The sequence below is a fragment of the Chenopodium album genome, chromosome 18 (assembly GCF_948465745.1).
Source record: "Chenopodium album chromosome 18, dcCheAlbu1.1, whole genome shotgun sequence".
NCBI classification, from domain to species: Eukaryota; Viridiplantae; Streptophyta; class Magnoliopsida; order Caryophyllales; family Amaranthaceae; genus Chenopodium; species Chenopodium album.
Window position 1 is genome coordinate 8,874,251 of NC_137851.1, and position 17,802 is coordinate 8,892,052.

The 17,802-nt window shown below is 30.5% G+C and overlaps 1 protein-coding gene across 1 annotated transcript; it reads right to left on the minus strand.

Annotated features, from left to right (window-relative positions):
- Positions 1-3,616: 3,616 nt before the first annotated feature.
- On the minus strand, positions 3,617-4,321 carry LOC145592997 (lachrymatory-factor synthase-like). Its single transcript, XM_081649512.1, has one exon. The coding sequence runs from the start codon at positions 4,280-4,282 to the stop codon at positions 3,764-3,766; it is 519 nt and encodes a 172-aa protein (XP_081505638.1). The 5' UTR covers positions 4,283-4,321; the 3' UTR covers positions 3,617-3,763.
- Between the last annotated feature and the right edge of the window lie 13,481 nt (positions 4,322-17,802).

Sequence of the window (17,802 nt, forward strand, 5' to 3'; positions counted from 1 at the left end):
ATTAAGTGGACCAAGAAATTATAGTGGAGAGTGCTTGTGGAGGTTATGTCTTACCTTAAATATTTCTTTGAGATTTATTTTTTGTTTGGGTTTTATTAAATACTTTGTGGATGAGACTGTATGAATTGTCACGTTAGTAATTAGATGTCTATAAATTTTAGAAAAATTTTGATTATTAACAAACAAAAAAAAAATACGAAAATGGTTTTTAACACTTAAAAAAAAAAAAAAAAAAAAAAAAAAAAAAAAAAACTTTTATTTTAATTGTCTAGTATTTGTCTATTCTCTTTGTGTTTTAATAAATGTTACAATTTGACTAAACACACATGTCAAAACACGACTTTGACCATTAATTTATTTAATCATATGTTAATAAAATTATACGAAAGTTGATATTATGAAAGTAAACATTATAACAAATCCAACAATGTATTATACAATAACATTCATTTTTTTATATATTAGTAAATTAATCAAGTCAAAATCATTATGTGAATAGTGAAAAAAAAAGTCAAATTATAACACTTATTAAAATATAAAGGGTGTAGCATTTTAATCTGTAACGTTGACATCTTGTAGTTATTCTCTAATATTTTAAATTTTTTAAAATATATATATAATATTGTCTAGTATTTGTATATAAGCCTTTACACCATTGACAGTTCTTTAGATGTAAGGAGTGGATTAAAAGATAGTGTATTGTTGGCATGGGCCCTAGTTGAATATGAACCACAACACAAATTTGTTCTTCTAAGTTGGTTGATGGTTTGTTATGATTTTTTTTTATTTATTTTTTTTATTTATTTTTTTATTTTTTCTCTCTCTCTCTTTGTTCTTTTAAACCTTACATTTAGTGGGGAGCAAAAGTGAATGCATGGTTCATCTCAGAGAAAGAAGAAAAACAAATCATAAATCAAAATACTGTTCAACAATGTGAGACACGAAAGTTTCCATAAAGTACTTTAAAACCTTTTTTTTTAATGGAATGTTAATTTGGCTAGCTTGAACATTAAATCTAATATAAGTTCTACTAGTTGTTTATGAAAACAAATGATATTTTGATTAAATATATACGGAGTAGTTGGTAATGTTAAAATTTTAGTTTAGTCCAATCGCGTTTATTGAAATAAATATTAGTAATTATAGAGATGGGTTCTAAGATTTTAAATTTTGAGTGTCAACATTATATTTATATTTATATTTATATACGTAGTGCAAGATAAAACAAAAAAAAAAAAAAAAAAAAAAAAAAAAAAAATCAAAATTGGTATTTTGTTTTCACAAGCAAATATATATATATATATATATATATATATATATATATATATATATATATAGTCAAACTGATTATATATAAACAAATGCATGGTATAGGCACATTTGTTTATAAGTTTAATTATTATTCGATAATATGAGTAATCTTAATTATTCATATGGATAATCTAATTTTGCCCATAAGAGTAACCCCTATTTAGTAAAAGATTAACATCAATTTTTTAATAAAATAATCCAATTTGTTCATTCTAGTAAAAAATCATTTCTTATATATTTTGATTATTAAAAGAATAACTCTACTTTGTAATGAAAGTAACCCCATTTTCCATTGCGATAACCCCTCATTTATCTAATAAGTAACCCATGACTCATTTAATTGCTTATATATGAAATGGCCATGTGATTATTTTTTGAGTGTTTATTATTGATAGATTTAACATGTAATTATCAATTAGTTGTTTTAGTACGTACACATTATCATAAGATATACTTCTCGTGCTACGGCATTATAATAAAAATAACTACATAACACATAAGTAGATAATACTTCTTCCGTTTTTTTTTATTTGCATCACTTTAGATTGCACAAAGTTTTAGGAGAATAATAGAATATTGTGAGTAGGTGAATAAATTATTATAGTAAAAGTAAAATAGAGACCATAAAAGAGAAAGTAATTAAGAGAGGATAAATATTTTTATTATTTTAGTGGGGACCATGAAAGAGAGAAAAATGATAAAATATAGTATAAAGTTATCAAAATAAAAGTGATGTATTTAAAAAAAACACCCCAAAAAGAGAAGTGATACAAATAAAAAATAAATAAATAAATAAACGGAGGGAGTAATACTAATGCTGCACTGCAAATATTTTCTTCTTAGTTCACCAATTCAGTTAATGTAACAGAACTTACAGAAGTAGTATACAATTGGTCAAATTATATTTATATTGGTCAAATATGTAAGTAAATAAATTATTGCATGAGAAAGAGACAAGACGAAGAAGAAAAAGAGGACATCTATTGGACTATTGGAGAAGGGGAAAAAGAAAAACAGACCATCTATTCATTAAAATTTAAATAAATAAAATAATAATAATAATAATAATAAAAGAAAAGAAAAAAGAATTCGATCCTCATCACAATAAACAAAACATTTATCAAAAGCCAAAAGGTATTTCTTTAGAAGCATCTTAATTAATTTGTGAACGCTATGTTGATGCGAATAACTTCGTTGCAAACTTACAATAATTACTTCCCGGTCGATATGAAGGGCCAAGCAATTAAAAGAAGGGAAGTTTAAGTTATTATTTGAAGTTTAGATTTTAGAGTTGTCAATTTGAATGTCTAGATAGGGTTTACTAACATCGGATCAATGATCATATATATACTTTATGCTAAATTATTGTGTATATATAATGTCGAAATTTGAATTTGATTGTTTCAAGTTGGATTAGTTATGTCAGTTTTCGCATTTCTAGGTACAATGATAGGTCTTTTATTTTTGGGCGTGACAAGTGTATGACTTTAGGTCTAAATGATGCACTCGGAAGTACTAAAGTCGGAAATTCTATCTCTTCATGATTTTTGTTAAATAGCTTTAATTCTACATTAATAAAACTATGAATGAAAATCAAATTTTATTTAATTTTTTTTTAAAAAAAAACATATAAGATGAATTTAACATAAACTATCTTGTAGAAATTTTAAAACTTAATTATTAGCATAAACTCGTAATTATAGGAGAATTTGAAAAAAAAAAAGTAGGAGATACGACAAAAAAAAGAGTTGTGCCAGTTAATTCCCCTGATAAACAAAATTTGTTTATTTTGGGGTATAATCGTCTTTTCAAGTAATAGTGGAGGAGTACATGCGTCTTTTCATGTATTAGTTGAGAGGTACATGTGTAATTTTCTCATCAAACAGTAAATGCAAGTTGCAAACAGTAATTAGACAACTCACCAAAAGTACTGAATAAATGACCACGCATTTTCAATATATTTATAAAAATGCCATCAGATTAACAAAAATTCATTTATCTGGCAGATAAACTTGTATTTGCCAGCAAAAAAATACTTCCTTTGGCTTTTTTTTTTCACATTTGCCAATGTATTATTTTAAATTGTTAATATCTTCAAATACCAATGTAAAAATTACAAACATTTGATATTAAAATTATATAAATCAAGACGAATTTAACAAAAATCCTACATAACTATATTTTTATTTAGCTATTTTTTTTTTTTTGGTGAAGTTTATTTAGCTATTATTAATCATCTACCATCATTAAAGTAGAGCATATGAATAGAGTAATAAAATTCAAAATGATGCAAGTGAAAAACGGAGGAAGTAGATGTGCGTCAATAAAACACATCATTCAACAAACTTAATTAATACGCTTAATTATATAGTGCACAGGCGCAGCATAAACCAAAAAAAAAAAAAAAAAAAAAAAAAAATCACTAGTAAATCCATCAGAATTATAATAAAATTTATGAACTTGTAATAAGAGAATCTTCCATTGCTTTAGCCATCTTTAGCAAACTCACTTCATACTTCTTCACCATATCCTCATATTTTAACCCTTGAACAGGATCAACGGTAAAACTCCACTCAATCACACACCCTTCATTCCCTTGATCATCACCTCCTTGGCTAATCATGACCGTTGCTACATATGAAGTTAGTCCAATGTTTGACTCTACTATCTCATAACTTAAACTCTTGTTCACTTCATCAACGGCTATTAATCTCTCCTTGGACAAACTAACCAATTCTTCACCGTTGATCTTTGAATCAAAATCCTTTTTTGGTAGGAAGAAACTTCTAGAAGAACCGACGCAAACTCTTATACAACCAACCTCACCATTAGTACCATGGACACCATAGGAATTGGAAAGGGTAGGAAAATATTTGTGAATGTTGAAGAAATCCTTGAAAAGTGGCCAAATTTGGTGTGGTTTTGTGCTTGGTAGGGTTGTGGACACCTTCCCTTCCCACTTTTCCTCCATTTTTTTGAGGGACAACAATAAAATATGTCCTTAGCTACTTTCAATCTCATATATAGTGGGTTAATGACCTACTGAGGTTGACGATTTTTTTAACATAGTACGTAACTATAAGATTCAATAAAAAAAAAGATTCAATTTTTTAGGTACAACCTTTATCAGAAATTAAAGCCCTCGGCCTATATTTAGTTGCACCTTTATTATGCATAACAAACTTGTACGTGGGATATAAATAGGTAGGGGAAGTAGTAAACAAAAATCTCTATCTTATTCACTTTTTTATGTTCAAGAGTATCTCATTTTCACGATGAGTTTCTCATTTTCATATCTACTATGAGTAATATAAATATATATCATTCATGTAGTAATTTTACATTACTAATTAATCTATATTTGTTGTAATTTAATTTTTGTACTTCTTTTCACTAGTAGAAAAAGTCAAATTGACACCGGTTTAAAACCCCCCTAAGTCACCGGTTTTGAACCGTTAAGTATTTGAGGGATGTCAATTCATCCAACAAATGCTACCGGTTCAAAACCGATGGCAATACCAAATACTAGCATCGGTTAACCGGTGGCAAAAATATTCCCGGGTTATTTTTTTTTTTGGTATTAAAGCTTATTGGCACCGGTTAATGGTGCCATTTCATGTAATTTTTTTTTTCTGTTTTTCCTGCAATAATAATAATAAAAATAAAATAAAATAAAATAAAATAAAAACCTGTTTTTCCTGCAATAATAACCTGCTTTTCCTTCCATTATAATTGATATTAACAAAAATAATTATAATAATTATAATAATTATTATAATTATCATTAATAATTATCAATAATAATTATAATTATTATTATAATTATCATTAATAATTATCAATAATATTTAAAATTAATAATAAGAATAATAAGAATAATTTCTAAATTGAAATAAGAACAACAACAATATATATATATATATAGATATAAATAATCCCAAATGCAATACAATAAATAAAAAGTGTCATATTGTAGACACCCAAATGTGTCTCCCCAAAACCAAACCCAGTTATGAATATCTTTCATGTCATTTGATTATCGAACGAAGTAAAAGTGTGAAAAGTCTAGTAATGTGGTTGTTTTTATTAAAATATCTTTCTTTTTGTTTTTGAAAATATTTCTTCTTACACTCTATTTATGAAAGTAGTCAGTCTAATTTAGTTCGATCCACAATAAGGGTCCAATAATAGTGTAGTTGGATTAGGCTCGAAAAGAGTTTTCCAACGATACATTATAAGCCCAATTCCGATGAATAATGAGTAGTAGTTTATCCCTAGACCCAAGACTAGGCACCTATACCTACACCCCTCCTTAACGATGCGCATAATACCCACTACTACACAGCAAGTCAACAACTATTATAGTACTTTTTTTAAAAAAAAAAAAAAAGCCACCGTTTTCGTTTATTCATTTCAATTTCTCTGCACATTCTCTCTCCTCACCCATTCTCTCTTTACATTATTTCTCTTCCATTTTCTCTCTCATCAAAAACTTTAATGGCAAAATTATTACAATATTATCACAAATTATCACAAGAAATCTTTCTATCACTATGAAATTCAACAAAACAAGACAAAATTTGAAAGAATAAGTTATTTGTTCAAATTTGGAACAAAAAAAGTATAGTTTTTTTTTTTTTTGTTGCGATTGTAATTTAGAAACATAATCGAAACATCAACATTGGTAAATGTATCATTGTAAGTATCATGCTATTGTTTTAGTATTTTTGTTTGGCCAAAAACTAGTAAATTAAACCAGTACATTCTTCAAATTTTTTTACAGAGCGAAGGAAACAGTAGTATTAATAATTAGTTTGTAGTGATTTTTTTTTTTTTTTTGGACAAATGTTCATTTTCATTTTGAAAGATGTGCATTTATATATAGTATATTGTCATTCACATAATAATGTTATTTCTTTTTCAAAGTTTGGAGTGGAAAATTATTTTGATGAATGTTCATTTTTATTATTGTAAGATGTTCAATTACATATTAGTATATAGTCATTCACAATTTTACATATTAACATTTTGATAAAAGTTTATATTTGTGTCATCTTCTTCCCAATATTTCATGTTCATTTCAATTTTAAATTTCAATATATGTTTTTTCTCATATGAATATATGGTCAATCCCATATTGATAGTTTCAAGGGTTTATTCACGTATATGTTTCATGTTCATTGATCGTTATCTTACACAGTCATTTTCAAACTAATATATGTTCATTTATATATTAATAAATATTCGTTTCCATAAAAATAGTTGATTATTTCCAAATTAATATATGTTCATTTATATATTAATAGATGTTATATTGATCATGTCAATTGTTATACTCATCCATGTTCATATGCAGATAAAAATTGGTTCATTTCAACACTTATATATTCTTGTTCAAATCTAGTGATTTATATGTTTTTGTCTATTATGAATCGTGGATAAATTAAATTAGACCATGCAATAGCATGAAAAAATGAAGATAGCAAACAGAAAAAAAAATCAAGAAGGCATGGAATCGTCAAGCAACTCAAACCAATAACACAATTATCTTGAATTGTTCGAATTTGGCCTAATACCCAATAGTTCATTTTTTGGTGATATACAATTTTATTTTGATTTTTATGAAGGACATAAACCTTTCTTTTTCCTTAAGTACTACTATAAATCACGTCCTTCAAAAGAAAATATATAGATAGTGTATATATATAATGTTCATATTAGGAAAGCAACATGTTCATAAACAAAAAACTAAATATTCATAACAACTTGAATTGGTGATTGAGCATTAACAATTGTAAATTTTAAACCTTCACTAACTATATATATTAGAATATTTGATAAACAAGTTATACTTTGTATGTCATAATTCATACAATATTATGTATTGTTTATTAATCATTATCAACATATAAATGTTCATTTACAAAATTAGTAATAAACCAATAAAGAAATACTCGTATAACCTTAGCAATAAAATAATAAATGATACAATGTTCATGAACCAAAAAGCATAAGATCAAAATCAATTACAGAAAATCAAACACCTAATAATTACCAAAACATAGCTACATTAAAAAATGTTCATTTATCATTACATAGATGAACAAATTTCCTAAACAACAAATTTGACATGCAACAATAAACGTTCTTCAAAAAAGAAAATGTTAAATCTTTAGATACTTGTTTTTTTTAATAATAATCATTAGAAACTTGTTTATTTACCAATCTATTAATTTATTTGAAAAAGACATGTTAATCGCGATAAGAATTTTTTTGAAAGAAACTAATACATCAATATTTTTTTCCATGAACATCTACCATTTTCCCACAAATTAATTAAAAAATAAGTACAAAATATATAAATTTAATACATTTTTCTATAATAGTGGTTCACAATTAAAATGTTCAAAAATAAATAATTATATGTTCATTTGAAAAACATTATATGTTCAATTATGTAATAATTACATGTTTATTTATAACCATTATTAAAAAATGTTCATTTACAAAATATTGTATGTTCACTTATAAAGTTAAATACGTTCACCATCATATATCTTTATTAAAAAAATAAAAAAAGGAAAAATCAATAAATATTAAAAAGAGGAAAAAATTAAAGGAAAAACACATCTATAACTTTTCTCTTTTTCTTCAACACCATAGCTACCTTATGAAGCTTCATATTTCTCTCTCATGATACTCATATCACAAGAATTTATCAATGGAGGGAGTAACTACATATCCAATTATTTACCACAATCCTCAATTACACTAAATAACTTCTAGATTTTAGTCAATATTCACTCTAGAATTTCATGATTTCATCAATAATTTCTTCAATCGAGGGGGCACCTCAAAGCAAGCTACCTCCCATGGAAGTCAAACACATCTCATAATCAAAATCACAACTTCAACCAAGTGAAATTAACCATCATAAACCCTACTATTTAATTAAATAAACACAAATATAATTATAATAAGCAAATTAAATGTTTAAACGTCAACTACTGTTGCCTCATCATCGTCACTACCACAACAAATCAGCAAAAATAGTCAATTTTGGATCAAATTATTCGAACAATTATTGTGTTTGTTTGTTGAAATGGCTTCGCTGCGGCGGTGGAAAGCGGTGGTTTATCATTGGAGTAATACTCATGCGTACATAGGGGGATTGGGAACACTAATTGAAACGGTGTAGTTTGATAGGGGTGTAGGTAGTACTAGATACACCTGGGTCTAGGGAAAAATTTGTAGAATAATGAGGAAGTTATGGATTAAATTAAATTTGGCCCGAAATGAATTTTATATGTGGCCCAATGATCTAGAGGGGGGCCTATTAATTATTATTCCTAAAGTTATTAGGATTGATTTTAATCTTCTAGAATATCTAGAAGGTTCTTTTGAATTCTAATTAGATTGGGATTAATAATTATATTTTAAAGAGTTTTATTTTGAATAAAATATGTGATTTGTCACAAACATGATTTTAATCTGATCAACGCAGAATTAGCTGCTTAATCGTATTAAGAAGAGGATTCCGCGTGGAAAGCGCGTTTTAATTCTGACTTAGCGCAAGACGACAAGGCTGTCGCTTGACGCTGACGGTTGTCGCCTGGCGCTAAGCCTGTCGTCTAGCGCTAATTCCTGTCGTTGGAGACAGGAGGTATTTTATTCCGAATAGGACTTGATTTGTTTCCGGACTATTTTTTCTATAAATTAGGGTCGTATCTCCCCGTTTTCATTCATTCACAATCATTATTCCCATTGATCATCTATCTCTATTCTCTCTAAAAGCTAGAAGCTTTCTCTCTCTATTCTTTTTCTAAACCTTCCCCTTTTACAAAATTCCACATACATTAGTTCCAGACACACCTAGCCAAGTTCGAAGTTGCCTTCGCCCTAGACGTGAAAGGTTGATAATTTCTGAGGGTTTGGTCCCAAATTCCTATTTCAATTATTTAATTTAATTGTTTAATATTTTCCTTGAAGTTACTAACGTGTGTATTTTGTTATTAGAAAGAGATACGAAGCATACAAGTAAGTAATTTAATTGAAATCATGCTTTGATTGTTTTGATTCCTAGTATCATGTTAGGATGTCTTTTTGCTTCCTAGTATCATGTTTAGGGTAATAACTAATATTCCTAATATCATGTATGTTTCTATGATGCTTTCTATTCTTTCCTTCTATCATGTTAGTATCATATTAGGGATAAAGCTTTGATCTTTAATGTTTAGTGACATGCTAAGATTTGTTATTAATCTTGTTAGTATCATGCCTAGGATCTTGATAATATTATTATGCTTTGAGATTGAGAATATTATGATGATGATTTATTATCATGTTGCTTGATATTATTATTTTTATTGTTTGATCACACCTTTTATGCATGTTTAAAGGGAATTTGTACTTGTAATCACGCTTAATAAGATAATTAATAATCTTGTTTAGCCTAATATGATTATAATTCAAGTGATCACCAATAATAGATTTGTTTGTGCATTAATATTCAACCAACATAGATAAACAGGTTTAGGGTTAATCTATTGAATGTATGTTAGTCAGAAAGCGCACATGAATATGAGAAGAATAAAGTAGAGGTCTATTATTAGGGTAGGTTCAATCTCTTTTAGGTTGGATTTGTACCTTCATCCCCGAATATCCAGTCATGGTTCCAGACCACTATGGAGTTAGCGATCTCATGGATCGTAAAGGGGTGTAACCTTCACCTTGTGAAGGGGTGTAACCTTCACCCTGTGAACGGTTTACAAGTTCCTAAACTTGTTGGCGACTCTTTACTCTAGCTTCCTTCCCTTTGGACGCCACCATGCTTAAGTGTATGATCACAGTGGGGCTCAAGTGTGGGATGTTTGAAATATTCCCTATACATATATATATACAAACAATACTAATTAATGAATAATGTAGTTAAAAAGTTAACAAAACATAAATTCAAATAGAAGTGACATTTAAAAGTTAAAGGTGATAAAAGACGCCAACATGTCTCGAACTTCATTAAGTTCCTTGCTTGTCAACGGACCATCCTTTTGTACCTTGCAAAACTTGAAATACATAAAAATTATGTTAGAATTAATTAATTAGGTTAAACATTATGTATTTTCTATTTGTTTCTCATAACATGTCTATATTACCTAGTCTTAGGTGTCTAAGGCTTAAAATGACATTAAAAGAGCATTTTACTAAGTTTTAAGACACATTTTATAAAAAAAAAATGGCCTAAATAAGGCCTATATGACTTCTACTTTACCCATGTTCTACATTTCTTATCAAATGAACTAGTTCTTTATCATAACATGTCAATGTTACCTAATTTTAGGTGTTTAAGGCTTGAAATCACATCAAAAGAGCATTTTATTAAGTTTTAGGACGCATTTAATCCAAAATGGCCCAAATAAGGCCTATATGACTTCTACTTTGCCCATGTTCTACATTTCTTATCAAATGAACTAGTTCTTTCTCATAACATGTCATTGTTACCTATTTTTAGGTGTCTAAGGCTTGAAATCGCATCAAAAGAGCATTTTATTAAGTTTTAGGACGCATTTAATCCAAAATGGTCTAAATAAGGCCTATATGACTTCTACTTTGCCCATTTTCTACATTTCTTATCAAATGAACTATTTTTTTTCTCATAACATGTCAATATTACTAGTCTTAGGTGTCTAAGGCTTGAAATTGCATCAAAGAGAATTTTACTAAGTTTTAAGACGCATTTATCAAAAATGGCCCAAATATGGCCTATATGACTTCTATTTTGCCCATTTTCTACATTTCTTATCAAATGATCTATTTCTTTCTCATAACATGTCAATATTACCTAGTATTAGGTGTCTAAGGATTTAAATCACATCAAGAGAGCATTTTACTAAGTTTTAAAATGCATTTTATCAAAAATGGCCCAAATATGGCCTATATGACTTCTATTTTGCCCATTTTCTACATATCTAATCAAATGATCTATTTCTTTCTCATAACATGTCAATATTACCTATTTTTAGGTGTATAAGGATTGAAATCACATCAAAAGAGTATTTTACTAAGTTTTAAGACGCATTTTATCAAAAATGGCCCAAATATGGCCTATATGACTTCTATTTTGCCCATTTTCTACATTTCTTATCAAATGAACTATTTCTTTCTCATAACATGTCAATATTATCTAGTCTTAGGTTTCTAAGGATTGAAATCACATCGAAATAGCATATTACTAAGTTGCCATATGCAGGGAAGTCATTCATGGTCCACATAAGGGCTGCACGCAATGTGAACATCTCGTTTTTATGAGTATCAAAAATGGAAACCCCTTCGTCCCACATCTTTCTCAAATCATCAATAAGTGGGGCAAGGTAAACATCTAAGTCGTTTTCAGGTTGCCTAGACCCCGTTATTAGCAGTGAAAGCATACATACTTACGTTTCATCCACAACCAAGGAGGCAAATTATAGATCAATAAAAGTACCGGCCATGTGCTATGTTGGGTACTAAGAGTTCCAAATGGATTCATCCCATCCGTTCACAACCTAAGCCTTAAAATTCTGACTTCATCGCCAAATTTCCCAAACTTCAAATCAATGTTCTTCCACTGCGGGGAGTCAACTGGATGCTTCAGCATTTTGTTTTTCTTTCTTCCCTCTGCATGCCACCTCAAGTTTTTAACATCTTTTGGTATTGAGAATAGATGCTTAAACCTTGAAATAATGGGAAGATACCACAACACCTTAACAGGAGGTCCCTCCGTACCAGAATTGCAACTCATGCGCTTGTAGCGCGACTGCTTGCATCGTGGACACTCCTCCAATTGTTCATATTCATTTCGATAAAAAATACAATCATTAGGCCATGCATGTATCTTCTTATACTCCAAATCAAATGGACACATGAGCTTCTTTACATAATAGTAAGACTTAGAAATTTCATTCCTATCCACTACTAGAAAATAGCTGAATTTCGACGGAAAAATTCCGTCGGAAACACCCCGTTTTCCGTCGGAAAACCCGTTTCCGACGGAAATTCCGTTGGAAGAGGTTGTCGGAAAAGGTGTTGTAGGAAAATTGATGTTTTCCGACGGAAATTTTCGGTCGAATGACAAATTCTGGCCCAGGAAAGTCCGTCGGAAATTTCCGACGGATAATATTCCGCCGGAAAATTTCGACGGAAATTCCGTCAAAAAATTCAATTAAAAAAACAAAAAAAAATTACATCCCCACCCTACAACCACCAGCCCACACCCAGAACCACCAGCCCCCACCCAGAACCACTGCACATCGACCCCAACCACAAACCCATTCTTATCCCACCACCACCGACACTACCACACCAAAAATGAACCCCAAAACAAGAAAATCAATCCCAAAAACACGAAAACACCAAAAAAAAATTAAAACTAGTAAATTAAACACTAAAAAACGAAAATTAAACCCAAAAACACGAAAATCAACCCCAAAAAAACCGAAAATCCCCCAAAAAAACCGAAAATTAACACTAAAAATCAAAAATTAGCCCAAAAATCTTAAAATTAAGAACAAAATCGAAAAAATACCACACAATATAAATCAAAACCTGTAGATCTACATATTTAAACAGAATTTCGTTTAAAAAAACGATAATTTTATTACAAGATATATATAAATATACAATTATCTAATTAAATTCATAAATTAACATAACAATTATAAAACAATTAACTAGACCTACAATCTAACCTAAATTAAAACTAGATCTACAAAACAAAAACCTTGGGAGTGGGTCGCTCGGGACGGTGGTCGTCGTAGGCTTTGTTGTTGTTGCGCCGTTATTGGTGGTGATTGACATCGGTGGTCGTCGTAGGCTTTGTTGTTGTTGCGCCGTTGTTAGTGGTGATTGACATCAGTGCTTGATGTTAATGGAGAAAGGTGAGAACGAAGAGAAAGAGAGGAGAAATAAAACAAAAGAAATTAGATGTAGAAGGAGAAGAAGACCGAGAAAGAAGAGAAGAGGAGAGGAGGAAAGAGAAGACAGAAAAGAAGAGAACAGGAGAGGAGAGAGAAAGTGAAGAGGAAAGGGGAAAGAAGTGGCGGAATGTTGAAATAAAGGGGGGGGGGGGTTTAGTTGTTTAGGGTTCCGGATTTTTTTTCTTTTTTTTTAAAATTAGTTTCCGACGGAATTTTCCGTCGGAAATTTAATTTTTTGACAGAAAAATTCGTCGGAAAGAACATATTTTCCGACGGAATAATTTTCCGTCGGAAATTTCCGACGGAATTTTTGAATTCGTCGGAATTATACGACGGAAAGAAAATCTGTCGGAAATATTGATTTTTCCGATGGATTTTTAGGTCCGTCGGAACCATTCCGTCGGTGTTCGACCTGATTCTTGTAGTGATCAGGCAACATCTCACTTAATGTGGTCAACAAAGAAGTAAAACTAATGTCCGTCCACACATGATTCGACTTAATGTTGAAAAGTGTTAGCACGGTTGATAGTTTGGAGTATTTTTTGCACCCAGGATACAAAGGCTTTTTTGGAAACTAAGCCTCCGATAATAACTCAAACACGCCACCTTCAACATCCTGCATCATCTCATCCACCTCTTCATCCTCGACCTCATCCGCCTGATCATCCTCGGCTCCATCCTCACCATTATCAATAATATATTCATCATTCTCGTATTCCTCGTCCACATGAATCTCATTGCTTCTATCATGCACATCATTCCCATCAAGATCCCCACTGCACTCTCCATTTTCACCGTGCCAAATCCACTAATGGTATTTAAGCCTAAACCCACGACAAAATACATGATCTCTAATGATTTTAACACTGTTGACCACCTTCACATTATACAATCAACACAAGGATAATAAAGGCTTTCGTCACCCATTTTGCGTTGATAAGATAAAGCCCTCTCACAAAACTCTTGAACCCCATTCCAAAATTCCAATGTATCACGTCTACCATACATCCAACCACGATCCTTCTCCATTTAGTAAATTGTCTCTAAATATATATAGCAACATATTATGAATAATGTGTAATTGCTACATATTTTTTGTAAATCAAATTCAAGTACACATCATGAATATACCATTCATATAGTGAAAAAATGCATGTTTTCAAATGGTCCTTATCACTCCAACCTAACCCATCCTTAAATGTCTACTCTCACTAGTGAATGTATGTCAACTTTCCAATTTTAAAGAAAATCCGGCAGCATTTCCCCCTAATTCTCCAAGTACACGATGTAGATAATTACTTACCCACATATGTACCTAGAGAACATGGTGAGGAAATGGTAAGCCAAGATGTTCCTTAAAATCGAAAAGAAGACATACATTCACCACCTAAGCGAGAGTAAACATTCAAGAACAGTCCCAACCGGGGATTATTCAAGACTTTCTCCTAATGAGAAAGCTTTGAACGGGTATCTAGGCATATGATGATGCAAGAATTCTATATATTGTTGTATTTATTTGTAATTAAACAATACACAAGTTGTAATATCATGAAAAAACATTTATTAAATGGATAAATAGAAAGAAATATAGCTTAGTAAAGTTTATAATTCATACCAATATAGCAAGTACAATGGATGTACACTTTTGAACTTCCCACTTGAGCTAAATATGTAGTCTTCAAGCTAAACTCGTGCTTCACATATAAATCTATAAAATAAAATAAAAAAAATAAAAAAAAAAAAAAGACAAAAATTAAGTTAAACATTATGTATGAACTATTTTTTTTCTCATAACATGTCAATATTACCTAGTCTTAGGTGTCTAAGGTTTGAAATGACATCAAAAGAGTATTTTACTAAATTTTAGGATGCATTTTATCCAAAATGGCCCAAATATGGCCTATATGACTTCTACTCTGCCCATTTCCTACATTTCTTATCAAATGAACTATTTGTTTCTCATAACATGTCAATATAACCTAGTGATAGGTGTCTAAGGCTTAAAATGACATCAAAAGAGCATTTTACTAAGTTTTAAGACACATTTTATCAAAAATGGCCAAATATGGCCTAAATGACTTCTACTTTGCCCATTTCCTACATTTCTTATCAAATGAACTATTTCTTTCTCATAACATGTCAATATTACCTAGTGTTAGGTGTCTAAGGCTTGAAATCACATCAAAAGAGCATTTTATTAAGTTCGGAGTATAATTCATTCAAAATGACCCAAATATGGCCTATATGACTTCTAGTTTGCCAATTTCCTACATTTCTTATCAAATGAACTATTTTTTCTCATAACATGTCAATATTACCTAGTCTTAGTTTTCTAAGGCTTGAAATCACATCAAAAGAGCATTTTACTAAGTTTTAAGACGCATTTTATCCAAAATGGCCCAAATATGGCCAATATGACTTCTACTTTGACCATTTCCTACATTTCTTATCAAATGATTTAATTCTAAGCTAAAACACATCATTCATCAAACTAACAATTGCTAAACTATTTATTCACTAATTTTTTTCAAAATTACCCATTAAAACATACCAAAATTCAACTAAGTAATAAGGTCACTAATCTAATTTATTCAAAATTACCTATTAAAACAACCTAAAATTACACATTAAAACATACCAAAATTCAACTAATTAAGTAACAAGGTTACTAATCTCTAATTTATTCAAAACTACCCATTAAAACAACCTAAAATTACCCATTAAAACATACCAAAATTCAACTAAGTAACAAGGTTACTAGCTAATCTCTAATTTATTAAAAATTTCCCAATAAAACAACCTAAAATTCAAAAAAATTAGGGTAAAATTATATTCAAACCTTAACTTTAATTTGCCTAACAATTGTTCAAAATGCAAAAGAAAATAATATAAGTACATATTTGAAAATAATTGTTCAAATTGCCACCAAAAAAATTAATACTAATCCTAGGTGGAGGTGGAAGGAGAGGAGAGATGGAGGGCAGAGGACAGCGGTCGGTGGTGGAGGAACCAGGGGCTACGCGTTGCGACTTGGCATGGTGGCTGTGGAGAATGAACCTCGGGGAGTGGGCAAACCTCGAGGTTGTGTGGCATGTGATGAACCTCAGGGCGGTGGCTCTCAGGCCTGGACACGGCTGTGCAGGTGGAGGAATGGTCGACGCGGCTTTTTAGGTGGCGGAGTGGTGGAGGCGGCTCTTCAGGTGGCGCGCAATAGTTGAGGGGGCTATTGGTGTTTTCGAACACCAAATGAGGAGAATGGAAGAGAAAATGAAAGAGAAAGAGAAAGAGAATGAAGTGAGAAGGTGACGGAGTTCCGACGTTGCAGGTGGCGGCAGTGGTGGAGGGTTTTCGAAAGAGGAGGGAACGACAGTGAGCTGAGGTTTCGAAAGAGGAGGGAAAAATGAAAAAGGAAGGGGGGGAAAGAAGGAAGAACGAAGTAAGGGGAGGGTTTTTTTTTTTTTTTGAATTGCCATCGGTTTGAACCGGTGGCCTTTAATACATATGGCACCGGTTTGGGTTGAACTGGTGCCAATTACCTACAACCCAATCCCGCCCATTTTTTTCCCCACTGGTTTTTAAAAATCGGTGGCCATTACTCGGTGTCAAATTGACTTTTTCTACTAGTGTTTGTAACTACTAACAAAAAAAGGACGAAGTAATAAGTATTTAAATTCTTGGAATTCTGCAAAATAAACGTTACAAATATCGCTTACCAGCTCGTTATCTACAGTATTATTAATTCGAGTATAACACTAGCTAATAAATGCACAACAATATATGAACTCTTTTTTTTTTTTTTTTGAAAGGGACAACATATGAACTTCATGGAGTAAAAAACAAATTTTCTACTCCGTACCAAAAAAGAAATAAAAACAAATATCTACTAGAGTGTCGGAGTAATTGGTTCACCCGACCATCAAGACATAAATATCTACTAATTGGTTTACCCATTAAGGGTCTGTTCTCATTGAATGAAATGAGTTGAAATGAACTGAATATTTTATGAGAGAAGGAAACTAGGAGCTTAACTGAACTGGACTGAACTGAACTGAAATTATTAGAGCTGAACTGAACTGAACTGAATTGAAAATAATCTGATGAGAACAGGGCCTAAGACATTATTTTTTTTTATGAACGGAGACGTTATTATTAATTGTCGGTCTCTAATAAGTAATGGTTGAACTAACCACCAGGTAGATGTAACATTTTTAAAGTAACCTACAATCACATTTATTTCGTCACATTTATTTTTCACTAATTGTATAATATAATAGTAAGTATTTTATTTACTACAAATATTAAGTTTCTAACTTTTTATCTAGCTTAGACTTTATCCTTCCCAAAACAACATAATACTGTATATATTATTTGAATATGTAGAGCTTTCCCAACTATTTCCTCCACCATTCTTCTTTTTAACCGATGAACAGCTTATCGATGTTTTCACTAAATCTCTGAGAACGACAATTCTTCCACGATTCTCTCTCGACTGTTCTCTCTAATTAGTAATTAGCAGAAGTGTTAATTAGTAATCAAGTCA